Source organism: Thamnophis sirtalis, unplaced genomic scaffold (assembly GCF_051295495.1).
Source record: "Thamnophis sirtalis isolate CommonGarterSnake01/CBP01778 unplaced genomic scaffold, rThaSir2_p1.2 scaffold_15, whole genome shotgun sequence".
NCBI lineage: Eukaryota > Metazoa > Chordata > Lepidosauria > Squamata > Natricidae > Thamnophis > Thamnophis sirtalis.
The window spans coordinates 33,551,781-33,574,838 of record NW_028261395.1 but is presented as its reverse complement, the minus strand read 5'-3'; the positions used below and the strand labels follow the sequence as shown (position 1 = coordinate 33,574,838).

At 41.0% G+C, this 23,058-nt stretch overlaps 1 protein-coding gene across 1 annotated transcript in view; it reads right to left on the bottom strand.

Moving 5' to 3' along the window:
* The window catches only part of HK1 (hexokinase 1), a 55,004-nt gene extending 33,412 nt beyond the window's left edge, over positions 1-21,592 (bottom strand). Inside the window, exons 1-3 of the mRNA XM_014070052.2 lie at positions 21,156-21,592; positions 8,846-9,008; positions 1,983-2,131 (exon numbers count right to left, since the gene is read on the bottom strand). Coding sequence (XP_013925527.2) covers positions 1,983-2,131; positions 8,846-9,008; positions 21,156-21,218 — 375 coding nt within the window. The 5' untranslated portion in view covers positions 21,219-21,592. The remainder of the gene's footprint in view (positions 1-1,982; positions 2,132-8,845; positions 9,009-21,155) is intronic.
* Positions 21,593-23,058: the final 1,466 nt, after the last annotated feature.

Sequence of the window (23,058 nt, the reverse complement as noted above, 5' to 3'; positions counted from 1 at the left end):
CAAGAGAAATGGCAATGGATGGTATCGTGTAGTTTTTTTTTTAAAGCAGTATCAATGACAGCAGATACCAATTCTGTAACTTACATAAGAGATTTAAGTGGAGGAAGTAGGAGAAATTCTCCTGCCTTCCTTGGCTTCCCCAACAATCCATATAATGTTCGCAGCTTGAGCTGCTGGCTGCAAAATGTATACATAAGGATCAAGACAGAAAAATCCTTTGGCAAAAAAAATAAACACAGAAGATCAACCGCACGACAAATACGGCAATCAGGCAAAGGTACTTCAGATAGAGAAACAGTTTTACTCCTTGCTGACTTGTTTCCCTAAAATAGACTGCTTTGGCCCTCCAAACCTTCACTTGTAACACCCACTGACTGGGTTCACACAGCATGTTTAAACACAAAAATTGGTTAGTTGCAAACACACCCATTTGGGTATGGTTGTTCTATTAATTATACCATCTGAACACAGAACAAGCAATATGTTCAGGCACCTCTAGTTTATATTTTGCTTATGATTACTTTTAATCAAATCAGCTCAAATATATTTATTTCCATATTTGAACAGCCAATACTTTCAATAAAGATGCAAGCATCTCTCTTTTTTCTTTCAAGTAATGTTAAAAGTTGGAATACGGGTACAATACAACTGGTCACAGTTACAATATAGATTTTCAGTTGTAAGTCATTACAGTTATAAGTTGACTGAACCCAATTTTAGAACAATTTTCCAGCAGTCATTAAGTGAATCCATGGTCATTAAGCAACCTCACTGTCCTAAGTACGAACCCATTTTTAGAAACAGGCATTTTTGCCAGAAACTACCAAAAAACCAGCACAAATTGCAATGATGTGACTGCAACCAGTAGAGGTATTCCTACCCTGTTCCCCCCAAAATTCACACGGATGTATCCATGAAATTATTAGAATCAAGTTTAACTTTAGGAAATGTTTATTTTTTTATTCTCAAGTAAGTATGCAAAGAATTGCTGCCTAAGGCACTGTACTGAAAAATTTTCTTCTAAATGAACAGTCACATCTTAAAAATGTTTAATGATACTCACCCATCCGAGAACACAGTCAAGAAAAATAAAGATGGGTATAAAAATATATGAGGGAACAGAATAAACAGAAATACATATTTTAACTCATAGCTATGCCAATACATCCACACTAATCAGACATCAATTGTCTGCCTGGTAGTTCAGCTAGCTTTCACTGCCTATTTGATGTACACTCTACATTTCTATGCTAGTAAGCAAAAAAGCCATATTTGTAATAGGTGAAGTGGGAGAAATTACTATAAAAGTAATTTTTGTAATAAAATCTGGAGTTCTCCACATTTTTTTGAACAAGAAAATGATGAGAAGAAATTTATTCCAAAATATATTTTCTAACTTGTCAAGAAACATGTTTTAAGACAGGGAAGATGTGGGTTGCTGCCAGTTCAGCCCGGTACAGCCGAACCGGTAGTGGAATTCAGGCCTGGGTCGCAGAACCGGTAGCGACCCAGGCATGCCACGCCCCCGAACTGTTCCCTCACTGGCCCTTGGCCGCCACATTTTGGATTTTAGTGACTGCTCGTGTGCAGTTCACTGTAAAGAATGCACACAAGCGCAGCACATGTCTGGAGCGCGAACAATACGAACCACAGTAACACCGGCAGCAACCCACCCCTGGGACAGGGTTGTCAAACCTGTGCCATCACTGCATCATCATGTGACGTATTGCGACTTCCCCCCGCTTCGCTAAACCAGGAGTGGGTGTGGCCAGCAGCGCATGACGTATCCTACCCACAGGCCGTGAGTTTGACACCCCGTTTTACGACTTTTAATATTCCATTTCCTGGAATATTAAAATCACAAATTAATTTTGTTTTTTCTTTCAAAATTAAGTATCAGAAAACTCAAGAGATGAACTCAACTTAACAAGCAATATGGGAAGCGTTCAGAACGTTCATTATATACTTAAAGAAGAATCTACCCGTGTTCCACTGCCGTGCATAATATCTTCTGGCGTTTCATAAATCTCCGTTTCCATTTGCACCATCTGCTTCTTCTCACGTGAGACTTTTACTCTCAAAATTCGGAAGAAAGACCCACCAAGATCCAGAGCAATGAAATCTCCTTTCTCTGTTGGGAAGAAACAGGTGTGACTTTAGCCATTAGAAGTAGGCATTTAAATTCCCCCCCCCCCCATTAACGTAAACTCCCATTAGTGTGCTACGTGAGCAGATAGACTGCTGACCTTTTCTGATCTAGGAAATTATCATTTTCTGATGTTGATATATCAACTGAGAACATTTGTCTCAAGCCTATGTAACGGGACTGTGATAGTAATCTTGAATCACTTTGAAATTAAGACTGCCAATTAACATAATCATTGTAACAAGATATACTGCTCTGTGGATACACAGACTACTAGACAAATACAAAAGATCACACAATTAATGCATTTCAACTTCCACAAAAGGCTCTGCACCATCCCACAAGAAGAACAGATGTGATGGGAATACAATTTCCAGTTAATATGTTAATCCAGCTGGGAAAGATGCAGAATTCTTTTTTTAAATACAATCCCCTTTTATGTACAATTTCCTTTTACTATTTTCTTTTGATAAGCCAGCATCTTCAACCACCAGGAAGTTTTAACTAACATTACTCTATGTTCTCAGAGGTGTTCAATGACATGAAATAAAATGTTCCATTATATTAACTTTTTTTTTAATATTAGACTAGCTTCCCAATTTTTAAAATAACCTGCAAGAACAAAATAAATTGATATCTTATTAATTAATCTTACAACTGTATAAAAAATTAAATAAAGGATTTAATTCCAGGATAAAAGAGATAGAAGAAAATGTGGTAATAAAGCAGCGTATTCAACTGTTATTCCAAAGACTGCATAATTAATCAGAATCAATTTTGCTACTGGACGCATGAAGTTACCAAATGAGGAACCACGTTTAATATTTCCAGGAATATTTCAGGATTTTAACCCTACTTTTATTAAGGATTATAATTACAACAATACTAATGCAGACTAAAAAAAAGAGAAAGGAAAGAGAAAAAAATAGTAACAAAAAGAGAGAGAGAGACAGAGAGAAATGTTTAAAGCAGGGGTTCTCAACCCCAAGTCACGGCCCACTACTGGGCCATGCGTGCAGTTGGCCAATGCACGCAGCTCAACTTGCTCAAGCAGCAGGTCGGCATACATGGGCCAGTTCCCCTCCCCACATCAGTCCACCAAGCCATAAAGGTTGGGGATTGTTGGTAGAAAGAAATGACTTCCCTCTTCATAATAAATATAAATAATTTTAGAAACTTTTCACTTTCTCTTAAATTGCAATAAATAAACTCTTCCTTTCTCTTGTCTATAAACAAATTTTTAAAGCCTCATTGTTCAGTCTTGGTCATTAAAGTCCATTAAGTCTTACCAGAGATAACAACGTATCTATTTTTAACCTTAATTAAATAAACTGACTTTATATTCCTTCCTTTTACTTTTAACAATTTTTATCTTTTAATCCATTCAAATACTGTCCTAGAACTTGATTCCTTTTCACTTTTTGGCCCTTTTCACAAAGTTCAACAACATTTCTTTGTAAATCAAGATATGAAAGCTACCCAGATTACTCTCTAGGTCTGTTATCTGCCTATTCCTTTTAATTATTAAGACATCAAACATTTTTATTTATATATCCAATGTAGCATCTTTTTCCCAAATCATTCTTGTAGGCTATCATTTTTAAATTCACATTCAAATCAGTCTTGTCTGATTAAATTTATTCCTTAAATATAGTCTATCTATAATTCCCACTGTTAATATTCTTCAATAGATTCAATATTTTAAAAAATTACTGTATTCTGTAAATCAAATTAAGTATTCTTCTCCTTTTAATTGTAATTTTTAGTTCCTTTTGGTGCCCTCTAATGTCCAGCCTTCAAACTCCCATCCCTTAATTTTACTTTAAGAATTCAAAACAACATTTTCTCAACATTTTCTCTATAATTTTTTTTTGGGGGGGGGAATCTTTTTTCAAATCTATCTGGAGACTTAGCCTATTTGTAACTTTCCAACATCAACATCCTTTTGTCTATTCACAAAACATTTTAATATCATTAAACCTGAACAAAACTATAGAAAAAATGGTCCGAAATTGGGCATAACTCACTTAACACCTTCTTTAATTAGCAATGGAAATTCTAGTCCCAACTGTTGTTGTAAATCAAGGATTGAAAACTACTTTGGCTAAATGTTGAAGGAGACTCACCAATGCTCTAAAAACATGGCTTTAGGTTAAAAAAGCAATTTCCAAAAGTGATTAAGAAATGAGCAGCTGGAAGTCAAATGACTTCAACCAAGGTCACAGCCATAATATAGTCAATGCTTAAAAGTTCACTGAGCAACTGCATGAGGATTGAAAGCTCCAAATAATAAGTGCTTAAGGGGAATGGAGGTGCTCTACAAAGCAGATACACCAATAAAGCATTTCTCTCTCTGATGCATTAAATCAGGGGTCAGCAACCCGCGGCTCTGGAACCGCATGTGGCTCTTTCATCCCTCTGCTGTGGCTCCCTGTCATTGGTCAGCACCACAATTTTGAAAGGAACTTCTGATTGGCGGTGGGGGGGGAGCACAGTGCACCAGGAGAAGACTCTATGGCAAGGAGCGAGTTTTCTGGTCGGCTTCAGTTACGACAGGTAGAAGAAAAAGGATGCCGTGCTAGGAGGAGACTCTATGGTGGGGGAACCTAATTTCTGGTCAGCTTCAGAATTGAATGAGGGGCTTCTGGTTAGGATCTTTGTGACTCCCACAAAGATCCTTTTTTCTGTGGGAAACAGGTCCAAATGGCTCTTTGAGTGTTTAGGGTTGCTGACCCCTGCATTAAATAAATTGTACCAATTGCAAGGTACATTCAATTCTCCTGAAAGCTCTTTACAGCTACCCCCATGTGTGTATACATGCACAATCACTCAAGGATGCTCAGGGATGTATGTGTTTTCTGTATATGCACTCATCTACAGAAGCAACCAGGGATCTTCAAAGCATCTGCACAAAACTAGCAAAGGATATGGTTGCTTTAATGCTCCAAAAAGAAGTGATTCATATTTACAAATACACTGGTGCAAAGCAACTCTTTCAAAAGTTTGTACACCCTTATCCAGCCTTCTAGGAAGCCCCCCCCGTTATAATTCAAATTCAATTTTAAAGTCTACAAAAACTTTAAGAGCCATTTAAATTAGCTTTTTCGAAGCATGTGGACATTCTCACAGATGCATGCCACCTGAGATATGAAATCTGTAAGCAGCTCGCCAATCTTTATTCTGTGACCTTCAGAAACCCTTGTGACATTGTAGTTCCTGCTACTTTCAACAGGAAACAGAAAACTACACAGCCTGACCTGGAAAATGATTTATTATGCCTTGCCCAGTTTTCAACCAAGTCCTATCTTACCCTCATTTCACAGCAAGCCTGACTTACAAACATAATTTGCATGCACTCACTTAAATAAGACACCTCAAGATGTAAGATGCACCCAAACAGGCAGCTAAGCATGGTCAATGTTCATCGCAGATTTTGTTTTCCTATCTCCTAGTGCAGGGTGTTAAACTCAAGGCCCACGGGCCAGATGTGGCCTGCTGGGTACTTAAATATCACCTGGAGGGCCGGCCTAGAAATAGGGAAGGATTTGGCCTGCGGTGCCTCTGGCAGCCAAAATAGGGCACGGAAGGCCTCCTGTGACTCCCTGTGCCCCGTTTTCGACCTGGACGGCTTCCTGCTGCATTTGTCGAAAATGGGACATGCCCCACCGCACACTTTTGGCCAGCAAAATGCTGCAGGAGGCCATCAAGGCCGAAAATGGGACACGCCCCATACCATTCCCCCCCCCCCCCCAGCCAGCCCACGTAGGAGAACTACAATGCTGATACAGCCCTTGAAGAAATCCAGTTTGACACTCCTGGCCTAGTGCAAATTTATTATTTATTTATTTATTCATTTATTAATTAAATATATTTATATGCCGCCCAATCCCGAAAGACTCCGGGTGGCTTACAAAAAATATAAGGAAAAAAAAACACATAACGATAAAAGAGAACAATTTAAAAACAACAAACACCCTCATACATTCATTCTAGTCGGGGATGGACCTCAACAGTGAGGTCAACAGCCCCAGGCCTGCCGGAATAGCCACGTTTTTACAGATTTCCTGAAGGCCATGAGAGTGGGTATGGTCCGGATTTCCGGGGGTAGCTGGTTCCAGAGAGTCGGAGCAGCCACAGAGAAGGCTCTCCTCTGAGGGCCCGCCAGCTGACACTGTTTGGCTTATGGCATCTGAAGGAGGCCCAATCTGTGGGATCTTACTGGCCGCTGGGAGGTATGTGGCAGCAGGTGGTCTCGAAGGTATCCTGGCCCTAAGCCACTCAATTTATTTACAGTCCAATCTATTGTGCAAATCCAGAAAGTGGGGTCATTCAGTAGAGTAGTTAATTGTGCTGTTCAACCCCCAGCCATGCTGAAGGAGCAGTGAAGGTGTGCAAAATCTAAGAGCCAACAAGGAATTTGTGTAACGCAACAACGTGCCATCTATTTGGGAGTGTTGAAGCCAAGCACTCTCTCAACTCAACAAGGAATGTGAAGCATGTCTTTCCAAGCAATAACACAATGTTTGTTGGATCAGCATCCCCAAGCTGAACACACCAATGGTCACAGGGAGAGCGAATGATGTTACATGAGTTGTGACATCATCATACAAATCGCAACTGATGAAAATTGTACAACATGCCTCATTTCTGTGATGCCATAACATAGGTGGCATCACCACAATTCTTCCAGATGCCAACGCATCGTATTGCACTTCTGGAGATCAAACGATGTGAAATGATACTGTCGGGGACAAGTACTTCACCTTATGCCAAGTGCGCAAATAGACTTGTATCACTGTAGCCCATTGATTGCTTAAAAACAAGCCATTATCACAAAATAAGACCTCAAAGATAAACAGTGGAACAGACGGTGCCTTTTCCTTTCAGCAAATGCAAACAAGTCTCAGTACAATTTAAACAAACGGGGATTCTGCAATAGCTAGTAAATTATCCTGCAGCCTGAAAAGAGAAATCAGATGCTCAGTCAGCAGAACACTTGAAAGGACATTATGATGTAAAAGCAAATCATGATCAGGTGTTAATGAATTAATTCATATGATCTGCATGGGAGGTTATGACCGGAAATTTGTTTTCCTCCTCATTGTATGCACAATGATTTAATACAAAATGCATCTCAGAAGTGAGAGTTTACATCATGTGATAAGAAAAGTAAGCAAAGGTGCTAAAACCACAGATTGTTTATGCACATGATTATCAATTAATGACTGTTATACTCACAAATATCTCGTAAAAGCCATACACAATGTGTGATCATCCTGTCATCATGCAAATGATACAATTCATGACATGAATGACGTCATATCAAATGTGACATTCTTTGCGCCTGTGAATGAATACGCTGTAATGCTTCAACCTTACTACTACATTCTGTATTTATGATTAATGTAACTGTTATTTATGCTAGCTTCCTCCAATCTGATCCTCTTCAAATATTCTGGACTATTCTTTGAGCGATGAATCCATCACTCCAAATTAGCACACCATCACTAATTTTACAAGAGCTCATATAATTTGCTTTCCAGAGGATATACCAGATTGGGTAAAACTACAGTATTTCAGGGAGAGAAAATCCATCACATATTCTATAGAAATGTTAGTAATTTCTTTTCCCAGGACTTCCTATCTATACCTGTGCTTTTAATTTTAATTTTAGTAGTAGTAACAAAAGCATTTCTGTACACATTTCTGTACTGTGTTGGGCTGCCACGGGTGCCGACATGAGGGACATCAAGCAGGCCACGCCCACTATGGCCACACACACCGCAGCCCCCCCCCCAGGTCAAACTTAACCCTAATGCAGCCCTCAATGAAATCGAGTTTGACACCCCTGTTCTACAAGTAGACAGCCACAATTGGCACAGAATTTGAGCTGAGCAAGATAGTTGCTACGCCTATTTTGTTACCTTTTTGCCATAATTGTTAAGTGAATCACTGTTGTTGTTAAGTGAATCACTGTTGTTGTTAAGTGAATAATGTGGTGGTTAAGTGAAACATGCAGTCATTAAGTGAATCTAGCTTCCCCCATTGACTTTGTTTTCTCAGAAGCCGGCTGGGAAGGTTGCAGCATGATCCCAGGATGCTGAAGCTATTGTCAATACGTGCACATTACTAAGCACTTGAATTCTGACCATGTGTCCCCGAGGACGTGGCAACGGTTGTTAAGTGTGAGGACCAGTCATAAATCATTTTTGACGGTGATTCTGTAACTTCAAATGGCCACTAAACAAATAGTTGTAATTTATGTTTTGGTAAATAACATTTTCTGTTAGATTGGAAAGGATTTTTTTTATTGTGCAATTAGGATTACACATTTTTTTTCTTCTAATTTTATTCACATTAGGCTCACTATGGCCACAAGTGGAATCATCAGATGTCACTATATTGGAAAGAAGAATACTGGATTAGTTTTAAGAAACCATCTTCATTAACAATTTTAGCAGCACATCACAAGAGAGATACCGTTTCCCTGAAAATAAGATCTTCCTGGATAATAAGGCCAATAGGGCTTTTGAGCGTATGCGCTAAAATAAGCCCGAAAATAAGCCCTTCCCAAAAATATTGCAACATAGCAGCAGCCATGAGGCAACCACACTTGCTGCCTCCTGCACATCAAAAATAATAAGACCTCCACGAAAATAAGGCCAAGCACCTATTTAGGGGAAAAACGGCAATTCTTACCTGAGCCGTCGGGAATTGATCTTACGAAGGTTGGCAGCATCTTTACACTGGCCGTTGGGTTAAAATCCCTAGAGAGGCCATTCTTCATTTCACTCCTGAAGCGACCCATAATATCCAGCAAAGTTTCATCCGACAGCCGCATGGCATATAGATATTTATCAATCTGTACAGGAGGCAGAGAGAAACACAGAAGATTCAAATATTGTGTGATTTTGTTTCTGAACATAAAGTTGCTTAATCTTTTTAAAATGCTGAAGTATGGCATGCTGTAGACAAAATCCTTACAGCAGTTAATATTCTCTACAAATCTCCAATACCATCAATGAAACACTTATGCTCTACCCCAGGAAAATAAACATAAATATACAAACAAGGCCTTGAATTTGGGAAATTCCTGAGCTGAGAAGCAGCAGCTCATTCCCTTTGTAAGGTAGTTCTATCCCCGTGATGGCGAACCTATGGCACATTCCACAGGTGGCACACAGAGCCCTCTCTGCGGGCATGCGAGGTGTCGCCCCAGCTCCCCTCCACCACACAGCACAAGTGCCTCCCACCAGCTAACTGGTTTTCGTGCACATGCACGGAGAAGTGGGGGCTATGTGGTGGGTCACGCACGCATGCATGCACAGGGGCATGGGGAGCATGGCAGGGGGATTGCACACACATGTGCAGGGCAGGGAACGCAGGGGGCTCACACACAGATTGCATTATGGGTGCGCACGTGCTTTCAGCACACAATGACAAAAGGTTTAGCATCACTGATCTATCCTAATGATAGAGAATGACAAAACAGGGAGGTTCTCAGCTGAATGTAAACAAAAGGTATTTCTGTATTGGTTCTAAGAAGTTCAGATTTCACTAGCCACACCACCTTAAACTCAGTCCAGAAAAGAAAAAGTAGGCCAAAATCATACATGACCCCCAATCAGAAGACAAAACTGAACACAATGATCTAGCTGAAATTTCTTTACAGATATTTCAGAGAGTAAAGCCAGATCAGGAGGGACCAGTGTGGGAAGAAAAATCCAGTCCATGTCCAATCCGGGAGGAAATCACTGGAAATAAAATGGAGGCTGGCTACAAGGAAAGAAGGCCTCTGTTTATTTGGTTTTCCAGAAACTTCAGTGACAGAAGCGTGTTTCTTGCGTGGCTGACAAAATGGCTGAGTGAGTGGATGGATCTTTATAGGGTTCTGGGGTTTTGTGATTGAAATGCTCCAGGGGTTTGGGAAATGTAGTGAGCCTTGTGTCTTTTGCTATTCTAATGGTGGTGGGTAAATCCTATTATGTCCTAAAGGTCATGTCCTGTCCTAAGAATTTGGGTGGGAGAATTTAAATTCTTAATCCCATCATCTCCTGCGTGGGGCAGCTGTGGCTGAAGGTGGTTTGTTTGTGAATAGACTGGCCTAGGTTTCTGTAAATGGAATAGTGAATGGAATAATCCAGTTTTCTCAACAGATACAAAAGTATCTCATTCATAAAAAGTAATTGTGTTTTCCTGATAATGGAGAGAAGTGAATGATTTTATCCTAAGAAAGCCTTCTTTCTGGGGGAGAAGAGGGTGCTGTCTTCCTACACCAGTGAGCAAACTCAATTTTACAACCTTTTTACAATGGTTAAGAAAGAAATCACCATGGTTGTAAAATGAATTAAATAGTTGATAAGCAAATGCATTCTTCCAACTGGGCATTTTTTGCTGGAAACCAGCAAAAAAATCCATAGGAAACCGGCAACAAAAATAGAAATCATTGTGATTGTGAGAAGCTGCAATCCCTATAAATGTGAACTGTTTGTCAAGCATCTGAAATGAGATCATAGGGAGGAAAGAGTTGTAACTCCAAGAACAGGTTAGAAGTAACTTTTTAAAGTCTGCCATAAGTTTGTATGGTCATAAGCTGGAACTTGCTTTCGAGGTACATACATCACCATATCTCTCAATTCTTGTGGGAAACATTAATCTAACCTTTCCCATAACAAATATGTAAGGAATAGGTGTTTCCTGGGCAATGGACAAGTGTGAGAATATCATCTCCTACGGCCATGCGTAGAGTTCTCCTGATTCATAGAGAGATTTGGAATTATAAATCACACGATGAGAAGCAGTTCCTGCTAAATGATTTACACTTAATTCCTAGCAAGCATTTTGGACTTCAACTCACATCAATCTCATGTGGCAAGACAGATGACAAGGTTGGGCAGAGTATAGGATGACCCAAAATATCTGAAGGGAACCCAATGGCACATCTTTCATACATACTATTAAGCAAGTTAAAAGTAATAAAAGGTAGCATTCTCTGTAATCCAAGAGTTAGAAATGGAGAAAGCCCCATTAATACTATTTGCTATTAATACACTAATTCTCTGAAACGCAGTAATTCTAGATTCCGTTTTAATCTTGACAAATCGTATTAATCATTCAGTCTTCTGTAACTTTTTTAATCAATCTAATGGTTTCAGCCAACATTTATCAGCCTTTTTAAAAACTTTCTTCTGTCCATGATCATGATCCAAGGGAACAAAATTGGTCCTCATGTTGCATCTTCCAAAGACCATGGAATTGCTCTCCTTAACTGTTTAGCTAAACCAGGGATCAGCAACCTGTGGCTCTAGAGCCGCATGTGGCTTTTTCTTCCCTCTGCTGTGGCTCCTTGTCGCCAATCGGCTCCACAATTGATAGGGCTTTCAGTTAGGACAGATAGAAGAAAAAGAATGTCGTGCTAGGAGAAGACTCTATGGTGGGAGAACCAGACTTCGGCAGGGGGAAAAGCATGCCACGCTAGGAGGAGACTCTATGGTGGGGGAACTGGACCTCGGGTTGGCTCCAGAATTGAACAGGGAGCTTCTGGTTAGGACCTTTGTGGCTCTTTAAGTCACAAGGTTTAAGGTTGTTGACTCCTGAGTAAAAACTACTAACTCTAACCAGTATTTCAAACAATAAAAATCCACATGTGGATGAAAATAAGTTCTTTCATACGAAAGAACTTTACTCCCCTACCAACTTCCTACAAACAATACCATATTTTAGAAATCTCATGCCACGCGTTGTTCAGTCTAATGTTCCCACCCAAATTTTGCTTTTGAAATGCCCATGTTTTTATTTAAACATTTACTTTGTAGTACTTTCTCTCATAGATTCCAGATGCTTACTTAATCTGCCATTAGACTATCAAATCAAATACAGACCCACCTTAAGCAGGTCCTCCCTTCAAGCACTTTCAGGCCCATGACATACATAGCAAACAGCAAATCAATAAAAGCAGAACTAAAATCAAGAGTTATATAACTTTCTTTGAAAATGTAAATGAGTTGAAAACGGAAACCTGGTGGAGAAGAAATTGAGAACACTCACAGAGAAGTCCCTATCTTCAATATAGGGAAGAGTTCTCTAAAATGTACTCCAGCAAGAGGATAAGGTAGTTCTTGAGAAACTGAAGTTGTCATTTGCAATAATTAATATTATTCAGAAAATGGACCAGGCGTCAGAGTATCTATTCTAAATCTGGGTACAAGGATTTGGAGGGAGCAGTAGGAAAGCAAAGTCAAAAAATACTTTTCCATACTTGCTCAACTAATTTGCAGTATAAAGGTAAAGGTTCCCCTCACACATATGTGCTAGTCATGTGTGACTCTAGGGGAGGGTGCTCATCTTCATTTCAAAGCCAAAGAGCCAAAGATGTCCGAAGATGTCTCCGTGATCATGTGACTGACATGACTAAACGCACAGAATGCTGTTACCTTCCCACTAAAGGTGGTCCCTATTTTTCTACTTGCATTTTTAAATGCTTTCGGGTTGCTAGGTTGGCAGAAGCTGGGACAAATAAGAGGAGCTCGCTAGGGATTCGAACCACCGACCTTTCTGATTGTCCTCAGCATCTTAGCCACTGAGGCACCACGTCCCTCTAATTTGTCTTATGCTTCCCTACAATCCTATTTGTGTTAAGCTGATATGAATTCCCTGGGGGGTTGGGGAATTCTGGAAGCTGAAGTCCATTCATCTGAAGGTGGCCACAGAAGAGAAACAAGGGGATAAGTAGTTGCTTTGAAGGCATTAGCAAAATAATTTTCATTACAATGCATGCAGAGATCAAGATGCAAAGGCCCACTAAGGGAACTGCACTTTAGCAGGATTACCTGCCTTCAGAGAAAAGATTGTGCTATCACTGCATTGTACCCCAAAGGCAGCACCTGGCATCACTCCCAGAAAGGACTAGAGGCCATCTGCCGACAGAGGAGGTTTCTTAAGCTAACTAGACCCATGCCTTTAATAGTGATGTCATTCACAATGGATCAATCTAAATAAATCTGTCCAAGAATGTGTTTGGAAAGAGAACACAAGGGATGGCACACAGACTCTTAGTTATTGTAAGTTAAATTCAAGAGATCCTACCAGGTTCCTGAGTTCACAAGGGAAGAATTTTGTTCATTGTTCACCACAAATACATAAAAGGGATTTCCCTGCTGTAATTTATCTGGGACAGAATTGAAAGCATTATGCAACTTTTTGCACAACCAGCCCAGTTTTAATCTTGAGGAATGCAACATTACAGAAGCATCTGTGGAAGCACATTTTACAGGGCAGCAGGCTTGGCATTTTGCAATTATCAGCATTAACTGCATCATCTTAGACCAAAATTCACCTGTCACCAAATTCATTCCAACTACTGTTAGAACTGTTAAAACTGTAGAACTGAAGCTTCAAACAGGGGAAGAGGCACAATTTAAAAATGTGTTTTTCTTCTTTTTCTCCTTTCCTGGATTTGTTATCCCTTAATGAAGACTTCTTAGGAACCTGAAAGCTTAGATACTATTAAATTAACAATTTGTTAACTTCATAAAAGAACTGCCTTCCTGTGGATTCTTTTTTTTTATGACCCACACATCTGTTTTTGCTTTTTATTCCTTACATTAAACTTTAAAGCCTATTTACGTAGGCTGTCAGCTGATTGCAGCTTACCTATTATTACATTACATCAACCAAGATTAAAATCCTGGAATCTAAGCTTGTAGCCACTGATTTGTATTGCAACAGTGGAATCAAATCAAAATGTAACTGCAATTAACTTTCTTTTCTTTGCGGTTTTTGTTTGGTGTTCGATATGAGATTTTAGCAACTTTCATAAATTTAAATTGTCCAGAGCAAATTTTGAAGATTGATGGGAAATTTCAAACTTAAGAAAACTGAGAAGGCAAGGAGAAATAAGAGGAAAAAGATATCCAGGTTTGCAATATTGTCAACTATTTCCAACATTTGATGCAAACAATTACTATAAACAATCTATAAACTATTGGAAAGTGTTGTTCTTTAAAAAAAAAAACCCAAGGCTATGGCAAACTTTCTTCCATATTGTTGCCAAGAAAACAAGGATGTTCATAATATGAGTGGGAATTGAGCTCAACTCCAGAGAGATTACATTTGCCACATAAATAGCCAACAGAATCATTGGGTACAGCTTTCCTGAAAAAGACATTTGGTCATTTGGAGTTTAAGTTAAGTACCTTGTTACACAGCTAACTAAAATTAGAGACAGCTGTATGATTCATTTGTCTTTATTTTGCCATAGGAACTTTAATGGCCTTACCTCCGGTACAGGTGAAACCACCAGATAAGGCAGTGACTTGGCTATTTGTATTTCAGACAAAAAGTGCTGGAAGTCCATTGTGTATCAGCTTACAGTGTTTCTACCATCCCTGAATGCAGGGAGAAATGGAACACTAACTTGCATCAGTTTGTTGAAAGAAATGTCCTTCTGGGTTCAGCTCCAAGTGGGGAAGAAGACACTGGAGACACGGAGGCTGCTTGGAAAGATAGTTCACTGTTGGACAGGGCCACATGGCTTGAGCCCTGACCAGAAAAGGTGATCACATGTTTCAATGTTGATGGAGAAGAGGAGAGAAGGCTGAGGAAGGGGCTTGCTAGGCTTTTATACCCTGTTTAGTCCCACCTCTCTGTTTCCTGTTCCTGTGTAAGAAATGTATTCTGATTGGGTGTCAGACTCCCATGGTGCCATGCAGGGGGCTACTCTCTAGGCTGTGATGAGTTCTCAGTTGCCTTGTGGTCAGTTGAGTAATATCCCTTCCCCCTACAGCTGCAGAGAGGAGAAGTCTTTATTATGTAAAGTGGGCTAGCCTGGCCATCTTAATGGTCCATTAGCTGGGGATGGGCTGAAAGCTATAGGCAACTATTCTGTCTTTTGAAACATGTTTCTTTTCACATCCAGAGAAATATTCTGCCTTTTCAATATTTCCTAGGATATTTCATTTTTCTGGGAGAGGGCTGGATGATAACTTCCTACAAGTTAAAGCCAAAACTAACCCATATGATTGTTGTTGTGCATTGATTCAGGAATTTCTAAATATAATCAGTTTGAAGAAATACTGTTTGCTTTGCAAAGGCACTTATTTTTGCTCCAACTTGGAAGAGTTTATTAGCACAATTAAAATTCAAATAATTGTCCGGGTGGGCCTAGTTCTCACAGTTCTCTCACAGAGTTCTCACAAAGAAGAATCATGAAAGTGTAAGATTCTTTTTACATCAACTCTTAATTAAATCAAGGGCATATCCTTAAGTCAAGGGCATATCTAGGATAATTTTATTTATTTGAATGCCACATCCATTGCTGAAAATCTAGAAGCACATAGTAGAATGAGTTCAAAATAAATTTTATCTTACATTATTTTGTGGTGTCAAATACACAGGGTTAAACTTCAAAAGTTAAGGACAGGAGGTGTACACAAGCAAGATTTGACCTAAGGAAACACAGTTGGGATACACAAGATCAATGTAAGGAACAAATTCAGTATTCTTAACTTATGTTTAAAAAAAAGAGCCCAAGAGCTTGGGGAAATATAAAAGACATCATTAAAACTGAAGTGGGAAAATGTTCCACAAATTTCAAAGAAGAAAAGATGAAAGTCTTATAGAACAAGCTATCTTGATAGCCAAAGATAAGAGATAAAAAGCTTTGGGCAACAAGAAGAATTTATGAGGACTGAATCCAAACTGGTTTAACTCCAGGCAAAAAACGTATCAACCAACTTGCTTAGTAAATTCAGTTAACGACTTTAAAAAAATGTGTTGGAGAAATAAAAAGGAGTTTAATCCTAGGAGAGCAGGCAACAACAGACAAGATCATAAAGGAGAGGACATTTGGGGGAGGGGGAACCAATGTAATTAAAGCAATGGTTTTCCCCTGATAAGCTGCGGAATAAGGCAGACAGAACAAATTATGGATCTGAAGATGGGTATTAAAGTACCATGGATTACAAGAATCTATCCTGGAACAAATAAAGGTTGTCTGTTCCCTACAGATGATGATGAACAAGCAAAAACTCATATAAGGTCACCATGTGATTATAAGCAGATGATGGACTAGAAAAAAATAGTTCTTGGGCAAGGTGAAGAAACACAGAAGGGGAAGACAATCTATAATTAAATACACTAAAGCTATTTAGTCTATTAAAGCTAGTCTATATACTTTGACTATCTAATGAGAAGGAAAGACTCACTGGAGAAGAGCCTAATGTCGGGAAAGATGGAGGGCAAAAGAAGAAGGGGACAGCAGAGAAGGAGGTGGCTGGATGGAGTCACTGAAGCAGTCAGAGTTAGCTTAAATGGACTCCAGAGGATGGTAGAGGACAGGCCTGGAGGAATGTTGTCCATGGGGTTGAGATGGGTCCCACATGACTTTGCAATTAACAACAACAAAAGCTAAGGTCACAGTATGTGTTATAGGTAGTGGTCAACTTACAATCATATGTTTACCGACAGTTGGTAATTACAACGGCACTGAAAAAAGTGACATGACTAATTTTCACATCTATGACCACTGCAGCATTCCTATGGGATCAAAAAAATGGGGCAAAACTCACTTAACAACTGCCTTGCTTAGCACTGAAGACTTTGGGCTCAATGATGGTTGTAAGTCGAGGACTACCTATATCTTATTGCTCCATAGTTTGCCCCACATACTTTATTGCTTTGGCTATATGGTCAAATGGGCTTAACGCAGAATAGCTATACATATGCTCTTTGTTTATTTTCTTGTCTGAAGAAGCTATCTGGGGAACTCCAAAAATGTACATGTGTGTGTAACATAAAACCAATGACTTGCATTGGTGTAAACGTTGTTTATTCACAGCACCCAACTGAACAGCATTTTCTAGTTGTGCCTAACAATCCACATCCACATTGTGAAATATCAATTGGCCATCCAAATGCATGAAAGTGTCAGTACCGAAATTCATACAGAAATTGAAATTCAATTTGGCCCATCACTTTGCAAACATTACAACTTTTGAAAATACAAGATTAGAACAGGGAAACATTATGACTCTATAGTCTACCATCTATTGACTCTACACAGTGCTGCCAAGTTATAAGGCAATCTTGGGTCAAACTGTAGGTTGCGTCTTGATCCAGTTCAGCTGCCACGTGAAACATGAACACACCAAAGTATTTGGAGAGTATCAAACTGCTGGGATGTTCCAGCCCTTTCAATCTCCACAAGATGGACAGCAAGGCGAATCTTCAGCTGTCATCTGGAAAAGAAAGCTGTACCTGAAAACCCACAACCATCCAAAAGAGAATCACTATTTATTTACCCTAAATAATACCTGGACATCTGAGTCTGATGAGATTCCAACAAAAATGGAAGAATGCTGCATCTACTGCTACTATCTGGGATTGCCCAAACAGTTGAAGCACTCAAGAAGGTATTTACCAATTTCTAACATCTTCAGTCAGGATGGGATGGAATGGGATAGCTTGGAAGTCTTCTATTCCAGCCCCCAGGCCCCTCCCCAAGGAGGAGAACCTATATTATTTCAGATAAGCAATTGTATAGACTCCTCTTAAAAACATCCAATGATGAAGTACCCACATTCCTTAAGGCAAGCTGTTCCACTGGTTAATTATCTTCACTATTAGGAAGTTTCTCTTTAATGACAAAGTGGAATTTACTACAGGCCAGCTATAACTTGTACATGCTCAATGTAGATCTTGTAAAAGTTTTTAAGTCCTTGTTTCACTTAGGAGTTTTACAGGAAGAATGTTGTGATTAAGGAATTGAAAATAGAGGCAACAATTTTAAAGCAACAGTTAACTATTTTGCTAACAATTACTTATTTGGCAGAATATGAACAAACCTTCCATCTACAATGGGACCATGGCTAGCAACTGTCAGAACTTAAGCAAATATTAGTGCTCGAAAAATTGTTTCTTTCCATGTTTTTTAGAGCGCCAAAGAATTGAGGCCTTAACTATGAAGCCAGAAGCTCCTGCAAGTCCCTTGGACTGCAAGGTGATCCAACCAGTCAGTCCAGAAGAGATCAACCCTGACTGCTCTTTAGAAGGCCAGATCCTGAAGAGGAAACTCTTTGGCCATCTAATGAGAAAGAAGGACTCACTGGAGAAGAGCCTAATGCTGGGAACAATTGAGGGCCAAAGAAGAATTAGGTGACAGAGAATGAGGTGGCTAAATTGAGTCACTGAAGCAGTCAGTGTGAGCTTAAATGGACTCCAGAGAATGATAGAAGACAGAAAGGCCTGGAGGAATGTTGCCCATGGGGTCACGTTGGGTCAGACATGACTTCGCAACTAACAACAACAAAATGTTTTTTGAATCAATTTGTGTCCCACCTCTATCTTATCTGGGCTCCTCTATGACTGCCTAATTCAAGTGGCTTTTACTATATTTGCTGAAAACCTCAATGTTCTCATTTGTCTGCATTTTAATCAACCGCATAATTCTGTGCAAGATAAAAAAAAATCACGTAGGAAGAATAATCCATCTGGTTCATTTCCAAGCTGGGAGAAAGGCACTGGAAAATTTATTGATGAGCAGAACCCCAGCCTGCAGTTCTGGTGCAGCTGACAAATTAGCTTGATCAGTACAAGGATTTGTATACAATTTCTGAAATGCTGCAAGGATCTTGCAATGTAGTGAACCTGATGTCTTTTGTTATTCTAATGGCAATGGGTTAATCTTATTATGTCCTAAAAGGTCATGTCCTGTCCTTAAAAATCTGGGTGGGGGAAGAATGTAAATTTTAATCCCATGTCCAGAGATTTCTTAATGAGGCCAACATTACCATCTCTAAAGATTTCTGCTGGAGGCTGTTTTACAATACAGGAAATTGGGGCTGCTTTCTGCCTCTAAGAGCATGTTTCTCCATTTCTCCTTTGGGGAAATATAATACTCTGCCTCTTTTAATATTTCCCAAAATATTTTATTCTACTAAAGGGGGGGGGGTCCCGTAATGTTATAAATAGCAAATTCTTATTCTTATGAAGAATTCTGGAATGTTAAAGGGTTGCCTCAACATCAACTATCAAAATTGGACTCGCTTTCATCTTTCTTTGTTTCAATGGAGTTCACTATGTTGTTAATTTCTGTCTAAACACAAATATTGTTTGAAAACCATAATATATGGCTTAGCACTGACATTTAAATGACTCACTCTAAGGTATTCAAAAAGCCATAATCAAAACAAACAAACCATCACTTAGTATAATGTATTATGGTAGAGGAGAGGATGGTAGAGGACAGGAAGGCCTGGAGGAACATTGTCCTTGGGTCCTTGACACAACTTCGCAACTAACAACAATTAGCCCAACTTTTCTCTTTCTCACACATTCTTTTCAATAATCTTTGTAGGAAGACAGATGATTTATTTCAAAGTAATATACTTTACTACTTTATTGTTACTACTTTTTCAGTATTATTGCTTTTTTAAAGTTTAAAGTTTTCAATTCAAAACAGCTAAAGTATTATTTGACCTATTATTTTAGTACCAATACCAATTATTTTTCTCATAGTACTAAGAGGAGATATGTTCATTCTCCTACAAAAAAAATCCACCAATATTTTATCACAGCAGATGAAATCATTGTTTCTGCATATTCAGAGTTAGCTTCACTTACTTTATTTTAAAGTCTTGGCTTTGTTTTTGCAGATTTGTGAGATAGCAGGGGCAGAAACATGAAAAAGGTGACATAGGTATTTTAAATAAAGCAAAAAATGGAATCCAAACGAATCTGGTAGTTTCTTTTTTAACTAGCAAGTTTTATTAAGGTCATAACCTTCATCTGACTGCTTCCATACAATCTCCTCCTACAAAGGAAACCACGGAAGAAGATATTACTGTACAGTGTACAAATACACGCAGAACAGAGTGGCTCCCCACACTGGCCATAAACGATTTCCTCTGTTGCTGCCACTGCTGTCTGTGTATATCTTTCCTTGTTGCAAGAACTACACATTACCATTTAGAGGGGGGAAATCTTAAGACCTCCAAAGTAGGTCTCAAAATCTCCCATTAAAATCCATTAAGAAGGTGATGGACACAAAACACATTCAATATCATCAGATGAGTCACCGGTAATGAATAAAACTTGCTTTGAGTTTACAGGCAATATTTTTTTGCAAAGTCACAATATAGCTCGGGATCCCTTCCTTTCTTAAGGAATCCTATAGCCTTTTCTTCCAATACAGAACTGCTCACCTTCCATTCCTAACAAAATAGTCATATGCCTGCAAATCCTGCACACTGAAAAAAGTAAAAATCAAAAATTTTAAAAAATGTAAAAAAAAAAGAAAAAGATTGGCCCTGCACCTGAACCGAAGCCCATCCTTCCTAAATATTTTGCAAATTTTAGAACTACAGTATTTTTAGTCCTGGGAGACAACTTCAGGTAATCATTACAGCTGCAGAAGATGTCTTACATTTTCCCCATTTTATTTTTGTATCAAAGGATCTCCCACCGGGCGTCACGTCACCGCCTGAGGTCGTTTTATTTCGGGGGTTTAGTGGGGGATTCCCCACTTAACCCCCAAACCATAAGGTGGTGACCAAAATTTAAGGCACGTGCCGGGCCACCCTTTGAGGGCGCCGCCGCCAAGTCTCGCTTCCCGGCTCGGTATCGGAGGGGTTTCTCCTTAGGGTGGGCACTGAAACCAGCCGGGGGGGCCCTGCCCACGCGTCGATTCTGCCCCCGAGGAGGCCACCTTAGGCCCTGAAATCCTCCGTCCCTCGTGGACTATCCTCTCGGCAAGTTCCGCCCTGAGCGGGGAGGGAACCATGACGGCGGCGTTACTCCGCCGCCGCTATGACACTACATCCCCGTTCAAGGGCACTGCAGCGGGCGGCTGCTTCGTCTTTCCGTTGGCGAGCCGGCCCCGAAAAGCGACGGAGGGAGCCCGTTTCCACCCCAGGTGCAAACAACGGGCAAGGCAGGTTGAGAGGGAGGGAAGCGTTTCCCACGCCAGGCCCCGCGGAGGTGCGCCCTGGCGCGACCCCCACGCGCGCCTTACCTTTTTGACCTGGTCATCCTTTAACTCGGTGAAGTAATAGGCCAGCAGCTGAGCGGCGATCATCCTGCAAACGGAGGGAGGGTTCCCGGGCGGCTTCGCCGGACAGCAACCCCGAGAGAAGGCGACCCCAAAGCTGGGCTGGTGGAGGATGAAGAAGGGAGGCGCGCCGCTTCCTGGCTCTCTTGACCACGAGGAGTGGGGGGAAAGAAAGACCCCAGCGGTCCCGTCCCTCAACCACGCCGGGGGATAATTAAAAAAAAAAAAAGGATGCTCCTTTCTCTGCCTTCCCTCCACGCGAGAGTGACTAAGTGGAAAACCTGCCCCCTTCCTGCGCTGCCATTGGCTGAGCCGGGCGGGAGATGGCCAGGCAGGGCTGGCAAAGAAGGCTCGCCGGCTGGCGGACCCCCCGCCGCCTCGCCTTCTCTCGTCAGGAAGGGAAGGAGGGCCCTCCGGACGGCCAGCCCCGAAAAAGGGATCCCTTTCCCCCCGCACGTCCCCCACGTCCGCTTAGCCTTTTCCCCGAAGTGACCGGAGGTCTCGCATTCGAGCTCCCCGGGGAAGGGATTGGAGGCGTTTTCTCGCCTCTCTTGCGCCCTTCCCGCTCCGGAGGAAGCCAGGCCCGCGCGTAAAAACGCTCCTCCTTGGACTCGCCCTGAAGGAAGGCTGGTGGAAAAAACACACCCTGGTTTCTGGACCATTGGACACAGCCGGCCGGGTGGGGGCGAGGGTGCTGTAATACGGGACGTCTTTGAAAAGGGGGGGAAAGGTGCCAAAAGAGATCCTCCCCGACCCCGAGGAGATCTCTAAGGTGTCCTCTTGCAGAGAGAGAGAGAGAGGGCTTTGGGTGGGGATCCTTGGCTCGCGCTTTCGGTCCCTGGGGAGAACCAAGGGGACTCTGCGAGACGCCCTGGGAGCCTTGGAGGAAAGTCGGAGTAAAAAAAAAATAGCAAACGTTGCCCGTGGATAATTAGCTAGCTGTGTAAAGATGCAGGCCTTTATCCACTCCGTGGATCCCATTTGCATCCCACCTTTTGAGGCACTTTCAGGCACAGATTTCAACCCACAAATGTTTTGATAAACCAAAAGAAGCATTTTGATCAACTCAAGGTCAACCACTCCAAAATTGCTGAAAATAGGGACTTCAGCAACAGAGTGGCCAATGCTTGAAATCAGTGGTGGGTTGCAGGCGGTACGCCCCGGTACCATTAAGTCTTCGGCGCACACGCGCATGGCACATACAACACCTGCAGATGCTCCAACGAGCAGCTGGAGCATTGCAGAGGCACCGATGGACGGTAAGACCCATGCACATGCCACGCATGTGTGCCTGCGCCCCACGTACATTCATGTGGAGGGGCCCGGGGCCCGTTGCAACCGTACCAGTTGCAATGGGATCCAGAACCCACCACTGCTTGGAATGCACTACCTGACTGTTGTTACAGCCTCAAATCAGGGGTGAAATTCAACAGGTTCTGTGACAGGTTCTGAAGAACTGGTAGCAGAAATTTTGAGTAGTTCAGAGAACTGGCAAATACCACTTCTGCCTGGCCCCAGAGTGGGGTGAGAATGGAGATTTTGCAGTATCCTTCCCCTGGAGTGGGGAGGGAATGGGCATTTTGCAGTATCCTTTCCCTGGAGTGGGGAGGGAATGGAGATTTTACAGTATCCTGTTCCCTGCCCACCAAGCCATGCCCACAGAACCGGTAGTAAAAAAATTGAATTTCACCACTACCTCAAATCCCCATAATTTTAACCTAAGACAGTCTACTGTTGACCACCCCATTCCTGAGGTCTGTAAGGGGGTGTGCATAAGCGCACTTACTGGCCTATCATCCCTGTCCTACTGTCTCCATTTATTTGAACCCATTTACTGTGTTCATATTTATATGTATACTTATACTTG